At 43.0% G+C, this 18479-nt stretch overlaps 1 protein-coding gene and 1 pseudogene across 1 annotated transcript in view; one reads left to right on the plus strand and one right to left on the minus strand.

Moving 5' to 3' along the window:
* Window positions 1–606: 606 nt before the first annotated feature.
* On the minus strand, window positions 607–1023 carry LOC102821214 (annotated as a pseudogene).
* A 2392-nt stretch (window positions 1024–3415) lies between these two features.
* The window catches only part of ERO1LB (ERO1-like beta (S. cerevisiae)), a 94288-nt gene continuing 79224 nt past the window's right edge, over window positions 3416–18479 (plus strand). The window contains exons 1-2 of the mRNA XM_006872006.1: window positions 3416–3526; window positions 6684–6803. Coding sequence (XP_006872068.1) covers window positions 3416–3526; window positions 6684–6803 — 231 coding nt within the window. The remainder of the gene's footprint in view (window positions 3527–6683; window positions 6804–18479) is intronic.

Raw genomic sequence — 18479 nt, forward strand, 5'->3', positions numbered from 1 at the left:
CACCTCTTTTTGGTACAGTGACTCTGTATATCCTTCTATTTTCTTTTAACGATTTTGGCATCATTCAGTGTTTTGCCCATAGAATCCTTCAATGCTGAAAGCCAAGGCTTGAACTTTTTTGGTTCTTTCAAATTGAGAAATGCTGAGCATGTTCTTCCCTTCTGGTTTTCTAATTATTGGTCTTTGCACATTTCGTTATACTTGACATTTTCTCCTAGAGCTACCCTTTGAAAAATTTCTGTTCAGCTCTTTTACCTCCTCATTCCTTCCATGTGCTTTAGCTTTCTTTACACTTAAGAACAACTTTCAGAGTCTCTTCTAACTTCCATGTTGGTCTTTTCTTTCTTTCCTGTCTTTTTTTTTTTTTTAATAACAAGGTGGATTTATTTACAAAACAATGCAAACACCATTTGCAGTTAGGAAACATTTCCAATGTTTATTCAAAATATTGGTAATCAAAGTTACAAAGGAAGATTTACAGGGCCACATATCAATAACAGAACAAGATGGAAATGAAAGATTCCAAAATCATCTGGAAGAGTTTCCAAGGAGCACACAAGAGGCTAGAAATCTAGGGTTAAACTGTGGTCCCATAACAGGTTATATTCATTCTTGCATTTTCTCAATAAGTTCTTCCTTTCTCTTTTCCAACTTGTTGAGCTTTGGCTTTGCATTCAATAATTTTTTTCCAATCTTTGTCCAATTTGAGTCTGGTGAATGCCGGGTGAATGCCCACATGGACAGTAGTACCATCAGCCTTCTCACGCTGCACCCTCTCGATGTAGAGACATACTTCTTTCGTTACACCTGGACTACCGTGCCAATCTGCTGACCTTTGTAGTGTCCTCGAGCTACCTGGACCTCATCCTTCTTGCAGATAGGCATGGAGCTGACGTTATACTTCTGTTGCAGCTCCTTGGACTGCAGGGACAACGTGATCTTCCTACACATGTGTGAGGGAGCATTGAAGAGGCATTTGCGGTTCTTGCTGAGGTCTGAGGTCATGAAGGGGTTGAACTTCATGATGACAGTCAGGCGTCTGGCAGCCACGGAAGCTCCTCACACAAGGGCTCCTGTCTTTTTAATGATCTTTTGCTTACTTCCAGTATGATGTTCTTGATACCATCCCACAATTCTTTTGGTCTTTGGTCATTAGTGTGTAATACATCAAATGTGTTCTTGAGATGGTCTCTAAAACCAGCTGGGGTATATTCAAAGTCATATTTTAGCTTTTGGAGACGTGTTTTAACTTTCTTCCACTTCAGCCTGAACTTGATTATGAGCAATTGATGGTCTCTGTTCCAAAGTCTGCCCCTGGCCTTGTTGTAGCCAATAATATAAAGCTCTTCCACACCCTCTTCCTACGCATCTAGTCAATTTGATTTCTGTGTTTTCTTTCTGGTGAGGGCCATGCATATAGTCTTCTTTTATGTTGTTTAATTGTAATGAATGTGTCATTGGTCTTGGTCTTCAAAATTCTGTCATAAAATCTGCAGCATCATTTCCATCATCAAGGTCATATTTTCCAAGTCCTTATCATTTTCCTTTATTTCCAACCTTTGCATTACAATCACCAGTAATTAATTATCAATGCATCTTGATTGCACATTTAATAAATTTTAGATGGAAGATATTGGTAGAATTCTTCAGTTTCATTATTAATTGTTTTAATGGTTGGTGTGTAAATTTGAAGAATAGTGGTATTAACTGATCTTCCTTGTAGGCATATGGATATTATCCTATCATAGACAGCATTTTACTTCAAGACAAATTGATAGGTGAGTGGTTGTCCTAATTTTTTAATATGCATTATAATTGATATTTTCTTTTTGACAATGAATATGATACCATGTCTCTTCAATTTATCCTTCCTGACATAGTAAACCATATCATTGTCTGATTCACTTTGGCCAATTATCAGTCCATTTCAGTTCACCAATGCCTAGGATATCAATCTTTACACATTCTATTGAATTTTTGACAACTCCCAATTCTCCTAAATTCATACTTCACATATTTCAATTATTAATAGATGTTTACAGAGGTTTCTCTTCATTTTGAATTGTGCCTCATCAGCAAATGAATATCCCAAAAGCTTTACTCCATTCGCATCATCATTGTCAACTCTTACTTTGAGGAGGCAGCTCTTCCCCAGTCATATTTTGTGTGCCTTCCAACCTGAGGGGCTCGTCTTCCTGCATTGTATTTGACAATGTTTTGTGGCTATTCATAAGATTTTCAGTGGCTAAGCATTCAGAAGTAGTCCGAGTCTACCTTAGTCTATAAGCTCACTGAAACCTAGCCACGATGGGTGACCCTGCTGGTATTTTAAATGCTGGTGGCATAGCTTCCAGCATCACAGCAACCTGCAAGCCACCACTATAGGACAAATTGATAGGTGAGTGGTTGTCCTAATTTTTTAATATGCATTATAATTGCATTTGTCAACAGAGGAGTGTGTGTGTGGGGGCAGAGTCAGATAACACAGTATGCAAAGTAAATAAGGGTTTACTTGTGCATATTTACTATCTGTAGTAAACAACTTTACATTTTTTCACCACATCCAAGATTCTGCTTTGAGGTCTGGTTGGCATCTGTCTCTCTCAATCCCATAGCACCTTCCGACAAAATCAAAGCCTCTTGTCAAATCCAGGAGACAGGGTTATCAGGGTCTACTTGTGCTTCTTTTCTAGCCTGTAGTGCTGAGTTTCATGTTTTTCACCACACCGGGTAATTCGCTCCTGATTGAGGCAGGGGTGAAATTCACGTCAGCGATCTATAAAATAAGTGAGCCAGTGGCACTGGCAGTAGAAGCGAGCCTTCAGATTCAAAGTCAAAGATGCCACACATTAGTAGCTAACGTGTGGTAGTAAGCATGTCCTGGAGTCTCGAGGCGGTAGATGTCAAGTTGTACGTGCTTGGCCACTGTACGCTTCTATGTAGAGACGCCCCCACTTAGTTGCGAATAAAAGCGCAGCAACTGCAGGGCCGACCAGCCGACACCTCCTCTTGTTTTGGAGGCCCGCGTGGTCCTGGCTCATTGGCCGCCGTGGAGCCCGTGGCTCTTGCGGAGACAACGCCGCCGCCACATTTGTAGTTCTCGGGTTTGCTAGTTCGCCATACCGCCTTCTGGCGGAGGCGCCTTCGCGAGCGTCTAGGACCACAACTCCCACAAGGCCCTGCGATCTAGTGGGGGCGTGGCCGGGAACGGAGGGTGCTGGGGGCGGGGACATTAGGAATGAAGTGGGGGCGCTCAGGTGTCAGAACCTTACTTGAGCTGCCGGCGGAGGGGGTGAGAGTCTCAGACTGCCGGGCTCACTACCAGGGAACTATCCCGTTGCTTCATCGCTTAGGCCGCCCACTCTTCTCCCGCCCCGAGGGGGCCCGGCAGGTCGCAGCGGGGACAGAGGTCAGCATGAGCCTGGGGGTCCGCTCGGCCGGCGCAGGGCAGAGGGCGGCGGCGGCGGCGGCAGCAGTGCAGCTGCTTGTCGTCCTGAGTGTTCTCCCGGGCGTCGTCGAGGTCCAGGTAAGCACAAATGATGGCTGGGGCGGTGTACGGCCCCCGAGGGTCGGGGCGGGACTCAGAGCATTTCTGGTGAGCGGAAAGGAGGTGAGGAAGGAGACTCGACAGCCAAACCCAGGAAACGCCTGCGGTCCGCGGGCGGTGCGCAAGGATGGCGACATTCGAGGCTCATGGCAGCAAAAAGAGGAAGATGGTGACGGCCCGCGTGGACTTTTCATTTGGATTTTTCTAGGGGCTTTTCTTTTTCCAAGCGGCTAGGAATGTGTTGGGATCGGGGAGCGGGGTGGGAGCCTTGGCTGCCTGGGCCCTGCCTTCCACGAGGAAGGCGGCCGCAGGCTGGGGAGTGATGGAGACTAGACGGCTGAACTTGGGCAACTTAGCTTTGCGTTGTGTCTGCTGAGTGGCATCACACCTGGGCAGGGACCTGGCCTGGGCCTCCTGGGCCTCGTGGACAGAGCTCTAGTTGGGGGTGGGGTGGGGGTGTCTCCATGACCACCACCCAGTGTCTGAGGGGTAACTGACCAGTGGAGCTTTTCCGACCCACGCCTAGGAGGACCGTTGTTTGTGTTTCATTTGGTCGCCTTGGAATAGACTACCAGGTGCTGCCGTGTCTTGTCTGCACCTGCTGCAAAGTGGCAAAACTGTTAAGAAGAAAGGGAAAAAAAAAAAGGGTCTCTGGAGAACAGATAATGAAGGGAGACGTCAACTGAAGCAATTAATGCTCAGTGCTCTGCAAAATTGAAGGTATCTAGGAGCCTAGCCCTGTAAACATGTTTTTCCAACTTCATTCTGACACGTTTTTCATGGTTTGGTGATGTTTTGCATGAAATCCCAGACTACTTGATTATTCCGTTTGTGTCCACGTTTGAGTACCTTTGTAATGAGTGATCTGATAAAAATAGAAGAGACACTGTGGAAATGAATACTGGTGACAGTTGTGATAATGAAGGTCATCAGTGTTACTTAGTGATACCTGTAAAAAATGTTGACTTGACATATGTTTTGTTATGTGTATTTTACCACGATCAAAAAGGAAAGGGGCCACTTCAGTTTTTTGCTATTGGTGAGTGTATCAAAAAATGCAGCATTTCTAGTGTTTTTCCCAAACGTTCTGATTCAGTGAATCTGGACTGAGATTCAAGAATCAGCATTTTAAACAAGCTTTGAAAGTCACTATACTGTAGTTCCTTTGGACCACATTTGGAGAAACACTGAAATAGATAGTGGGAATCAGGGCATAGCTGCTAGACTTACATGAAAAGTAACTTTTTCAAATTTTCTAGTTAAAATTGGGTATTTGTTTTTGAGTGAAAGTTACCTTATGGGCCGTGGAGTTGGTTCAGACTCATAGTGACCCTGTACAGGGTTTCCGAGGCTGGAAATCTTTACAAGAGCAGAAAGCCTCATCTTTCTCCCATGGAACAGCTGGTAGTTTCTAACTGCTGACTTTGAGGTTAACAGCCCAACTTGTAACCATTACGATGCCAGTGCTCCTAAGTTACCTTTAGACATTACTTTTTCTCTTTTTTATTTGTTTATACTCTGTGTTCTTTGTCACTGTAAAAATGGTGCGTGGGGGGCGTCTGACCTCCTCTAATGAACTTCAAGGAGCCTGATTGCTGTGAGGTGAAGGTCAGACATGCTTCCACCCTCCAATCTCTTTACCAATTTTGACGCCAACTTTCCCTCCAATGCACTGTCTACTTCTCTGCTGAGTTTAGTAATTTGGTGCAATTGTCACACAATTAGGAGGTCTCTTAGAGAAGTAACATTATCATTCAGAATCAGGAACCCTCTCAGCTCCACAGCCCTGCTCTGGCAAGCATTACAAAGCTCTTTCAACTCCACCAAGTGCCATGAGGCACCTCCTCCAGCAGGTTTCCTGTCCAGAGGTGCCTTCTTCCTGCCAGTGTCCTGCATCTGCTACCTGTGCGGCCAAGGCTTCTTACCAGCTCTCTGTCTCCTGGGTCAGGGAGGTTCCCGGGGCACAGATCCTGGCTCCAAAGGATCTTCTTTCTTGGCAGTTGTAAGATTTTGTCTTTACGTCTTTGGTGTGGATAAGTTTAAGCTTAGTGGGATAACAGAACTGATCAGTTCACATTTGAGTTCTGTACACCTTATTTGCATTATTAGCAAGCTATCAAATCGTCTTGGTGGGCCACAAGCACCTCACTTTGGGGTAAAACTCTGGACTTCAAGGTCAGTTTGAACCACAAGTATGGCAGCTCAAACTCACCAGCCGCTTCTTGGAAACCCTATATAGGGTTGCTGTGAGTGGGAACTGACTCGAAGGCACCTAACAACAACAAACTGAGTCCAGCTGGTTAATTCTAAACATAATTTTTTTTCAATACAAAAAAAAAGCATGCAGTGAAGTGAATAAGCCATTGATCTTGCAAAATTCTATCATGCATTCTCTAGCATCATTTCTATCACCTAGGTCACACTTTTCAACTACTGATCCTTCTTCGTTGTTTTCAACCTTTCCATTCCAATCACCAGTAATTATCAATACATTTTTATTGCATGTTTGATCAATTTCAGAATGAAGACATTGATTTATTGTTGCTGTTTTATGTGCCATGGAGTCAGTTCCGACTCATAGCGACCCTGTACAGGGTTTCCGAGGCTGTAAATCTTTACAGGAGCAGAAAGCCTCATCTTTCTCCAGCGGAATAGCTAGTAGTTTTGAACTGCTGACCTTGCAGTTTGCAGCCTGATTTGTAACCACTACGCTACCAGAGCATCTCAGAAACAGGGTGGTATGAGGTGCAGATGACTTGACAGCATTTAACAGCAACAACAGACAGGGAGGAAAAAGTCAGCATCTTTCTTTTTAACTCTTCAGAATGTGTTATGCAATTCTTCTGTTTAAAAAAAATTAATTAATTGTAAGTTACTGCTTTACTATTTTATATTTATAAAGATATACTATTTTATATCATATCTTAAAATGCTGGCTACTTTGGATGAATGAAGTATCATTTGGTATGAGAGTCTTCATAAAGCTCTTAATGGAAAAATGCCATTATCTTTTAATTCCATTTTCTGTGAATTTAAGAAAACAAAACAAAAACAATCCTTGTGTATGAATACTTATTCGATAAGGTTGAAACATCAATGATTTGAATATTGAAAATTTTATGTGTCTATCCCTTAGGTCACTGGAGTCTTGGATGATTGCTTGTGTGATGTTACCAGCATCGATAACTTCAACACCTACAAAATTTTTCCCAAAATAAAAAAATTGCAAGAGCGAGACTATTTCCGTTATTACAAGGTAAGCTTTTAATTTTTTTTTTTCTGTGACTTTGCCTGAATGTGTATTTATTAAATTTTTAAAAATTTATTTGTTGTTACTGTTGCGAACATACTCAGTGCCACATAAACCAGTTCACAAGTTTTTCCAAGTACAAGTTAGTGACATCAGTTACCTTGGAGTTGTACGACCATTCTCATCATCCTGGTTTTTGAATTGTTTGTTCCCCATTAACAGAAAGTCATTGCCCGCTCAGATTCGGATCTCATTTTTCAAGTTGCTGTTGTCAGCTTAATCCCATCTGGACAGTTCTTAAGGATCATAATGCTCAAGGAAGATAATCTTTACTAGTGAAGCTAAAATTATTATTATTTTTTAAGAAGACTTGAGGATATTATTGATAGGTTAAAGCTTCTCTCTGGACAGTAGTTTAAGGAGTTCATCTACCCTCATGGCTCCAGGAAATCTGAATTCCACGATAATTTGAAATTCTCTTCTGTATTTTCTCTCTTTGTATCTGATTCTGTTTAGAATCTTTCATCAAAATGTTCAATAATGGGAGCTGGACACCATGCTGTTCTTCTGGTCTCATGACCAAGCGGACAGCTGTTCGTAGATGCGAACATTTCATTTTCTGCTCCTATTCTTCAGTCTCCTTCTTTTGCTTCGGGTAAGAAGAGCTCAGTGGGTTTGCCTTGACTGTCTGCTTGTAAGCTTTTGAGATCCTAGGCACTTCGCAACCAACTAGGAGGTAGACGCACTAAACACGTTATTAGACTAGTTAACTGGGATTTCGCGTGAAACCGTGACCCTAAACCTCCAAACCAAGAAACTGAATCCCATGAGATTTGGGGTACTTTATAAGCAGTCTCAGCAGCTGCTGCTGTAAATCTTGTCTTAAACAACATTTGCCAATTCAGTTTTTTTTTTTAACAAATGTGCAGTTTCCTGATAGCAGTTAACAGCAATCAGTTGTGCAAACCTCCCCTTAATCTTTGTAATCTTTTCTTCATTACCATCAATGTGTTATTTTTTTATTCAGCTGGTACCAGAGATGTGTACATAACTGTCTCTATGTGTGACTTTTATGACCCTTTTGAAAGCTTCTTTTGATTATGTATATCTTTTATCATTTGAATTTAGTAAGTATTGCAGTGAAAACCTGCCATGCTTTTTGTACGGGAATAACTGGAACCCCCTTTCTATGCTTGGGGGCTCCTCGCCTTTCAGTTTGGGTTTTGAGTCAGACTACTTCCTCTACAGAAGCCAAAATTGCCAGCTTTCCTCATAACTGCGATTGTGTCATCTAGAGACACAGCCACCAGACTGTGAGTTCTTCCCGTGGCAGGATCACCTGCTAGCATTCCCAGTGGTAGAGTACCACAGTAGAAGGTACTCCTTGCCTAGCTCACTGGGAGCATTGGGAAACCAAGCAAAAGCTACTAGCAGACCTCCACTCAGAGTAGTGCAGAACTGGGTTATAATTATAGGTCACTCTCCAGCTCTGCAAAATAACTCATGGTCATTTAGAAGCAGCAGCAATCATTCCATTGTCAGTAATGTTCAAAAGAACACTGTTGTATAAGCTTTGGCGATTTGACTGTGCTCTTGCTCTCGCTTTCAACCTCTCAGGCTTAACGTGTCTTTGACTTACATTTTTAGTTCATTCTACAAATGGAGCACAGTTTTCTTTCTCATTCTGATTTGGATGGCCAGTTAGTTCTTAAATACTTTTGAGGATTTTTAAAATCCTGTATTATGGCAGTTTTTAAGTTGATGTAAAAGATAAATTAGAGAATTAAAGATGTGCATGTTGACTCTCACTCTTTCATTCCTTCCTTTCGGGATTGTGCCTTCTATTTGTGTGTCTCCATAAAGTCTAGCCACTGTTGTTGTCATTGTTAAGTGCCGTCAAGTCTGTTCCAACTCATAGCGACCCTGTATATGGTTTCTGAGGAGTAGCTTGTGGGTTTGAACCACCGATCTTGTGGTTAGAATTCCAGAGCTTATCCTAAAGCGCCACACCAGGACTCCTAGCCACTGAGAGGCACTTAAATATTTGAATGTTTTATCTTTTCAAGGAATCCTGTTAAGTTAGTATTATCCATAACTTATGAATGAAGAAAATAATCGTTTTCATAGCCTCGGTAGGGTACTTTGGCTAGCAAAACAAAAATTTTATTAGTATGGGTAGAGTAGCTCACAAAATTTAAAGACAAGCAGAAAAACTTATTTGAGAAAAGATGGAAATTAGAGTAGGAATGAATGCTCATGTTCTTTTTGGCAGTATTGAAATTCTGTGTCCATGTAGCCCTTTGTCCATATGTTTTGCAGTACTGTGGTGGGGGGAGGCTGTGTGCTGTGGAGTGGGTTCCGCCTCATAGTAACCCTGAGTACAGTTTCTGAAGGGAACAGGAAGCCTCATCTTTCTCCCACAGAGCGAGCAGCTGGTGGATTTGAACTGCTGATTGTATAGTTAGCAGCCCAACACATAACCCAGTGTTGTCAGGGGCCATCGAGTTGCTACTGACTCATAGTGACCTTATGCACAACAGAATGAAACACTGCCTGGTCCTGAGCCAACCTCACTATTGTTGCCATGCTTGAGCCCATTGATGCTGCCATTTTGACAGTCCATCTCGCTGGGGGTCTTCCTCTTTTTCTCTAACCCTCCACCTTACCAAATGTGATATCCTTCTCCAGCAACTGGTCCCTCCTGACAATATGTCCCAAGTATGAGAGACGAAGTTTGGTCATCCTGGCCTCCAATACAGGGGTCAATTTCTGGTAGAAAGGGTCTTACTGGCCTAGTGAGTATTAGATGTTCCCTTGATTAACCAAGGGAAGGACCTTGGCTGACAGCCTTATTTGGGAGACTTAAGGAGTCATGATGTGATGCTGTAGGATGCACACTGGATTGCTAACTGCAAGGTCAGCAGTTCCAATCCATCCGCTGCTCCTTAGAAACCATATTATACAAGGTCGCAGTGAATTGGAACTGACTCAACAACAGACAACAAAGGAGATATTATTGTGTCTTGGAGGGAAATCAGAAGAAGGAGAAATGTTGGATAGACAAAAAGAGCAGTTGTGCATTTGGCTGTCATGAAATTTTCTGTATGTAACCAAAGCATACTCATACCCTCCCCCAAAGGAGGGTAATGCAATGGTAACACATTCAGCTCTGCGTCTAGGATCTTTGACAGGATATCTACTCCTCCTCCTCTTTGGTTTTCATTGTGCAACTTTCACATTCATATGAGGTGATTAGAAATACCATGGCTTGGGTCAGGAACACCTAAATTTTTAGAGTGACATCTTTGCTTCTTGACACTTTCAAGAGGTCTTTTGCAGTTACATATCTTTAGTGCAATACATGATTTCTACCTCCATCCTCCATGGGTGGTGCTGTAGATCCAAGTAAAATGAAATTCTTGACAACTTCAGTATTTTCTCTGTTTATTACGATGTTTATTGGTCCAATTGGACCAACAAGAATTAATGGGTTTGAATTATGGCATTGGTAAGGAATGCTTAATATACCACAGGCTGCCAGTTGTTGGTAAGTACTGTCGAGTTGGTTCTGACTCATAGCGACCCTCTGTAGGTTTTTCAAGGAGTGGTTAGTGGGTGTGAACTACCGACCTTGTTTAGATAGCCTGTGCTTAGCAGCCCAATGCTTATCCAATAGTACAAGCAGGTCTCCTTAAGTAGCGTTATTGTAGGTAAGTGCTGTTGAGTCAGTTTCGACTCATAGCGTCCTTGTGTAGGTTTTCCGAGGAGGGGAGGGTGGGTTTGAACCGCCAACCTTGGGTTCAAAGTGGCCTTGTGGTCCAGTGCTTATCATACAGTGCCACAAAATCACTATAATTTGAAATCAACTCTTAACAGCAACAACATTATTTAGTTCTGCCAACCATGAAGCAAACAAGAAGGGAACTTCACCATTTCCAGTAAGCTCTGCACATACAATATTGGCAGAGAAGAAAAGCAAAGTAAAGTTCATTTTAAACACACACATATGTGTTTATGATTCAGCACATAAGCAGATAGAGATAGAGGTCATACTCTACCTTTCTGCAGCTGGTCAGCGGGCTGCTGAAGCTGCTACTTATAACTTCTCTTTTACACTGGCCACTCTACTGCATTATTCATCACTTGTTTATTTATTAAATGGCTCTTTTCTAAGTACTAGATACAGTGGATACAGTACTAAATATGGCAGCGACTGACCTAATGAGGCTCTTATTCTGATTAGGTAGACAAACTATAATTGAGTAAATTATAAAATAGAATTTTGGATTATGTAAGCAAAGTGGGGGATAGTGAGTATAAGGGGAAGGTGGGTAGCTCTCCTTTTATACAGTATTGTCAGGAAAGGGAGGTATGTATGCTAAGGTGACATTTGAATGGAGATCTGTCTAAGGTGAATGAGTAAATTATGAGACGTTCTGGGGGGAGAAGTATAGAACAACAGGTATACAGGTCTCAACCCAGTAAGTCTTAGTACTTTTGAGGGCTAGGAAGAAGGGCAGTGTAGCTGGAGGAAAAGAAATGAGAGAGAGAGAGTTGGAGAGGTACATCGGGATTAGACTAAGTAGAACCTACTGGCCATAGTGAAGTCCTGGTGTGACGTTGCGGGTTAATGCACTGGACTGCAAGGTTGATTTGAACCTCACGGTCGGCGTTTTAAGCTCACCAGCCGCTCCTCGGAAACCCTATACAGGGCTGCTATGGGTCGGAACCGACTCTACGATGCTTAACAACAACTTTGGTCATATTGGCGTCATACTGTGGGGCTGTGGGATAAAGCATTGGACTGCAAGATCAGTTTGAACCACAAGGTTGTGGTTCAAACTCACCAGTTCCTCTTTGGAAAACCTATACAGGGTCGCTTTGAATCAGAACTGACTTAACTGCACTTAACATTAACAACAATGTTGGCCATATTAGAAACTTTGGTGGCACTGGGCTGCTAGCCACAAGGTTGACAGTTCAAACTCACCAGTTGCTCTGTGGGAAAAAGATGAGTTTTTCTGCTTCTGTAAAGATTTATCATCTTGGAAACTATACAGAGTTGCTGTGAGTTGGAATGAATGGGATGGCAGTGAGCTTGGGTTTCGGTTTTGGTACTGGCCATATTAGGATGTTGGATTTTATTCCCAGTACAATAAGACATTGGAAGGACTTTTGTTTTGTTTTGCAAAATAGATGGTTACGGGTATGATACAGGAAGTAGAGAAACTATGTAGGAGACCATGGCAGTAGCCCCGATGAAAGATGATTCCGATTTGGAATAAGGTGGTAGAGTTAGATGAAGTAATAAATGATCACAACAAGGATGTATATAAAAAGTAACACCAATATACTCTTCTGATGAATTTAACATGTGAGGGTAGAAACAAAAGGAAAGATGATGCCCAAACTTGGAGCATGTTTAAAAAATATCATGACCAAATGGAGTTTGGTCCAAAATTGTGGAATGGCTGTTGTAGGCCTGCAACAAAATTCAATACTCTTCCTGATGAAATTACCTTAACGTAATGGTTTCAACCCTAATCTTGTTTATGGGGAACATTAGCAGAATTCCTAACCAGATGGGAGGTTTCATAGAAACAAAAGCACTATAATTACAAAACATCTATTAAATATATAGGAATAAATGTGTCAAAGAGGAAGACCCCCCAGCGAGATGGCTTGGCACAGTGGCAGGTGCAGTGGATTTAAGTGTAGAAAGATGGTGAGCAACTTTGGAATTGACTCGACGGCACTCAACAACAACAACACTAATGCCTAGGATAACAATATTTATGTGTTCCATATCATTTTTGATATGGCAGCAGACCAGATCCGGCAGTGTTTCATTCTGCTGTGCATAGGTTCATAGGCTAGGAGTCGGTACTGACTGGATGGTACCTAACAAAAACAAACGTATCAAGAAACAGGCAAAACCTGAAGGAGAAGAGCTTGAAAACAGTCCTGAAATGCACAAAAGAAGGCTTGAATAAATGGAACGGTGTCTTTTGTAGCGTAAATACGACAGCTCTCTTCAGGTTAATTTGTAAACTTAATGTAATCTTCGTAAACCATTTGAACTTTATTTGGGTGGATGGGGAGAGACACTAGACAAGTTGTCATAGGTTAGGGTCCCTTGTGTTTGTTTATATTGACTGGTTTCCCCCAAATATGTTAAATCACAACACCAGTATCTGTGGTTCCACCACTCGTCTGTCAGTTTGTCACCCTGTGGTGGCCTGCATCTTGCTGTGAAGCTGGAAGCTATGCCTCCAGTATTTTGAGTGCTGTCAGGGTCAACCATGGTGGACAAGTTTCAGCTGAGCTTCCAGACTAAGACAGATTTAGAAAAGGAAAGGTGGACGACTTCTGAGTGTTTAGCCACTGAAAGCCTTATGAATCGCAATGAAACCCTGTCAGATAGTGTCAGAATATGAAATACTGAAACATTCTGAATAGCACCAGAATACTGTCAGATAAAGTGCTGGAAGATGGCCTTCTCAGGTTGGAAGGTGCTCAGAAAGTGACTGGGGAAGAGCTGCCTTCTAAAGTAGAGTTGACCATGTTGACATGAATGGAATAAAGCTCTCAGGACCTTCATTTGCTAATAGGGCACCACTGAAAATAAGAAGCAGGAACTGCAAGCATTTATTAACAATCAAAATATATAAAGTTTGAAGTGTTAATCTAGAAAAATTGGAAGTTCTCAAAAATGATATGGAACACATAAATATTGTTATCCTAGGCATTAGTGTTGTTGTTGTTGAGCGCTGTTGAGTCAATTCCAACTCATAGCGACTCTGTATAGGGTTTCCAAGGAGCACCTAGTGAGTTTGAACTGCCGATCTTGCATTTCAAATGGCTTTGCAGTCCGGCGCATTAACCCACAGCGCCACACCATTTTGAAAGAAGTGCAGCCAGAGTGCTCCTTGGAGGCCAAGATGGCCAAACTTTGTCTCTCATACTTCAGACATATTGTCAGCAGGGACCAGTCGCTGGAGAAGGATATCATGTTTGGTAAGGTGGAAGGTCAGAGAAAAAGAGGAAGACCACCAATGATTGGTGGATGGATTGGCCAAGTGGCAGCATTGATGGACTCAAGTGTGGCAACTGTCGTGAGGTTGGCCCAGGATTGGGCAGTGTGTCGTTCTGCTATGCATAAGGTCACTATGAGTTGATACCGACTCGATGGTACCTAACAACAACAACAACAACAAGGCATTAGTGAGCTGAAATGGCCTGGATTGGCCATTTTGAATCTGAGAATCATATAGTTTACTCTGCTGGGAATGACAGATTAAAGAGGAATAGTGTTGCATTCATCATCAATCATCAAAAAGAACATTTCAGTGTCAGGAAACATGATTATAGAAAGCTTGTAAGCTCATCGTAAGCCTGTAACTGATTGTAAGACCTAAAAGGGGTTCTAGAATTTGCCCAGTGAAATGGTCTAACTGCGGAGCCTTGGTAGTATATAGGACCTTAGGTGGAACCCTGAGCCCCATGCAGAACCTTTTGAGGTGGAACATACTTGAAAGGACAAGCAGACCAGCCTAGAACTGCTACTGTAACAGAAGATACTTCTTGAAAGAAAGACCAGCAGCAAAAATCCAAAAATCAAAAATTACAGTCTGATTGGCTACTACAAGAACAAGCAAGTTGTTCATTGGTGAGTCATCAAGGCAAGCATTCAAGTTCCTGAAAGACTGAAACGCAAAGAGAACACAAGAGCAGGCATGTAAGCTTGCTGGTGACCACATTGGTCTGCAGGTGAGTGGAAGAGGGGGAAGGCAGCAATGAAGAGATGGGCTGAGTTCGACCATGTTCCATAGACTGCAGTTAACCTGGAGATGAGAGAGAGAAGAGGAAGGAAGGGCTGATTGGTCTAAAGTGTGGTGAGACCTGGGGCCTCCTGAGCCCATGGACAAGGACCTAGCCATGGAGGGCTAGAGCTGAGAGTGAAGCATCCAGCTGATATGATCCTCACCACTGGACCAATAAATAACATCAAGATAAATGGAGAAAATATTGAAGTTGTCCAAGACTTCATTTTGGACACCATCAACACCCATGGAAGTCAAGAGATCAAATGACATATGGCATTGGGCAAGTCCGCTGCACAAGACCTCCTTAAAGTGTTCAAAAGCAAAAATGTCAATTTGAAGACTAAAGTGCATCAAACCCAAGCCATGGTATTTTCAGTAGCCTCATCTGCATGTGAAAGTTGGACAGTGAGCAAGGAAGATCGTAGAAGAATTGATGCTTTTTAGTTATGGTGTTGGAGAAAAATATTAAAATACCATGGACTGACAGAAGAACAAACCAATCTGTGTTGGAAGAAGTACATCCAGAATGCTCCTTAGAAGCCAAGATGGTCAGACTTAATAGTCATACTTTGGATATAATATCAGGAGGGACCTGCCATTGGAGAAGCACATCTTGTTTGGTTAAGTGGTGGAAGAGAGAAAAAGAGGGAGCCCCCTGCCCCCCCCCCCCATGAGATGCATTGGCATAGTGGCAACAGCAGTGAATTCAATTGTAGCAATCATTGTGAGGTGGTCTAGAATTAGGCCGTGTTCCATTCTGGCGTACACAGGGAACTGACTAGACAGCCCTTAACTACATTGTCTGTGGTTCTAGTTCCATTGGGAATTGAGTTTGGTTTATTGTGTTAATGGAGCAGTCTAACTGTAGGACTTGCCATGAGAAATTAAAGGAACATTGTAAGGAAGCAGAGTGGGGGAGTCAGATTCCACCTCACGTGAAGATCACTGAGGAACCAGGAACAATGCCTCTCCCTGAGCTCATGAGAGAGAAAGCCTTCCCCCCTAGAACTGGGGCCTTGAATTTGGAGATGTGAGAGGCTACGTTTCTGTTTGTTAATGCCACTCACATGTGGTATTTCCTTTAGCTCAGCACTAGAGAATGAAGACATCTGGGACGTAGACTCAGGGACAGTGTGGCGAGTTTTATTGTTGTTATGTACCGTGGAGCCAGTTCCAACTCATAGTGACCCTGTACAAGGTTTTCGAGGCTGTAAATCTTTACAGGAGTAGGAAGCCTCATCTTTCTCCTGTGGAGCAGCTGGTAGTTTGGAACTGCTGACTCTGAGGATAGCAGCCTGATTCGTAACCACTACGCTACTGAGTTTTATTAGGGACCAAAAAAGAAGGGAGAGAATCAGAATTGGGCAAAGGGAAAAGTCCGGCTCAGTGGAAACCACTTCAGTGGAAACCTCAGGCAACACTGTGGGGGATTTCTAAGATGGACTGACCCGTTGAAACTGTCCCCATTTGGGGTGAAAGGTCTAGGTCATTGGATGAAGGCTACTGTAGGAAGGGACATGCAGCCTTGGGCAAGTTCTCTTTAGCTGAATTTGTCTGCTGAGGACATTTCCAGAAGCTGGGGGTAATAGCCCCTTTATTCCTGGAGGTTTATCTGCACGTCACAGTGTCTGCCACTGTGCATTTATTAGGCATTTGTTATGCTGTCTGTTGCTGCGTAACAACTAGCTTATAACTCAACTTCAGATGGCAAGCCTGTGTTAATTCACAGTTTCTGTGGGTCAAGAGTGACTTAGCTGAATGTTTCTTACTCAGGGTTTCTTGTTAGGTTACAGTTACTGTACTGGGTAGAGCTGCAGCTATTTGAATGCTTGATCGGATTACAAGACGACACAGTCACTGTTGGTAGGAAACCTCAGTTCCTCACCCTGTAGACCTCTCCGCAGAGTGGCTCACGTGTGCTCACGACAGGCAGCTGGCTTCCTCTAGAGTGAGTGAGCAAAGAGGGAACAAGGGGAAGCCACAGTGGCTTTTATTTCGCCTTCTACTAAGTGGAAGTAAGTCACTACGTAGAGTTCACACATAAGGAGAAGGGAATCAGGCTCTACCTTTAGAGGGAGGAGTACCAAACAACTGTGGGTATCATTTTAAAACCACTGTGCACTGCTTGGATCTTCATCATTAGAAGTTTGGGGAACAATTTCTCAAGGACACTGGTGGACCTCTCTTCCTGGGAGATACTTAGAAGAGGAAGGTTAGAGAGGCCAACTGCAGGCCCTGCTGTTCCATATGGTACCATTCTGGGGACACATTGTTGATCTTGGTTGCTAGGAGGTTGGACATTTTTGTAACAGCAGTAGCTAGACCAGTCTTGGTGAGTGGGGGCTTTTGCTGTCAGTCCCATGCTTAACCTAAAGCCCTGCTACCGTGGCTACTCCTTTCAGGCACCAGTTTTGCAAGCACTGGAATTGTTGGTGACAAATCTTAACTGAGATCAACTGGTCAGTAAACATCTGGTTGTTGATGCCTCTTCTTTGGTGGGTGTTAGTTAACATGGAGTATAAGGCTCTTCCCATTGTATGTCATTTCCTACCTGGGAGCTAGAAATTGTTCTGCCTGTGGGACTTACATTCTAATGGGGAGAGATGGGCATAGACAGTGAGCAAGATAAATAATAAAGCATAAAAATAGATTAGATGAATGTTGTGAAGTGCCATTAAGTCGATTCTGACCCATAACAACCCTGTATAGGGTTTCCGAGGAGCAGCTGGTGAGCTTGAACCACCGACTTCTTGGTTCAAAGCAACTTTGAGTTCGGCACATTAACCCATAGTGCCACACCTGGATGGTGCTACGTGCTAAAGGGAGTCCTGGTGTGGCGCTGTGGTTAATGCGCTGGATTGCAAGGTTGGTTTGAACTACGAGATTGGTGGTTCAAGGTCACCAACCACTCCTTGGAATCCCTATACAGGGTCCCTGTGAATTGGAACCAACTCGATAGCACTAAACAACAACAAGTGCTAAAGAGGAAAATTGAGAAAAATCATTGGGGGTGGGGTGGTAATCCAATTTTGGACCATAAGCAGGGAAGTGCTGAGAAGGTGGCATTTGAGAAAGACCTGAAGAGGGTGAGGAAGGAAGTCAATTGGATACCTGGGGAGGGAGAGGTAGAAGCAAGAGCAAAGGTCCTGAAACCACAGCCTGTCCCATGTATTCAAGCAATAATAAGGAGATCTTTGAAAAGGATAGGAGACTAGGAGGCCCAATCATGGGCTGCATGGAGCTGCAGGATAAGCACTAGACTGCTAAATGCCGCTCCTCAGAAACCTAGGACGGGTTACTATGAGTCGGAACCAACTCAAAGTCACTTCACAGTAACAACAACAGCCAAGACTTTGATCTTTAATTCCAGTAAGATGGGTTGGAGGGCTTTTAAAGGGTCTCTTAGGCAGTTATGTTGGAAACAAACAGTGTGGGTGTAAGTGTTGAGTAGGAATCATTAAAAGGCCACTGCGGTAATCTAGGAGAGAGAAATTGGTGGCTTAAACCACAGGGCAGCAGTGGATGTGCTGAAGAGTGCTGGCTTCTGAATGGATTCTGAAGAGAGCACTGACCAGATTGTCAGAGGTATTATGTAAGAAAGAAGAATCAAGAATGATGCCAATACAATGCGATCCCAATCCAGATCCCAACGACATTCTTCAAAGAGATGGAAAAAGCAATTACAAACTTCACATGGAAAGGAAAGAGACCCAGGATAAGCAAAGCACTGCTTAAGAAGAAGAATAAGGTTGGAGGCCTGTCACTCCCCGGCCTCAAAATATACTACACGGCTACAGTGGTCAAAACAGCATGGTACTGGTACAATGAAAGGTACATAGATCAATGGAACAGAATC

The sequence above is a fragment of the Chrysochloris asiatica genome, unplaced genomic scaffold, assembly GCF_000296735.1.
Source record: "Chrysochloris asiatica unplaced genomic scaffold, ChrAsi1.0 scaffold00179, whole genome shotgun sequence".
Lineage (NCBI taxonomy): Eukaryota > Metazoa > Chordata > Mammalia > Afrosoricida > Chrysochloridae > Chrysochloris > Chrysochloris asiatica.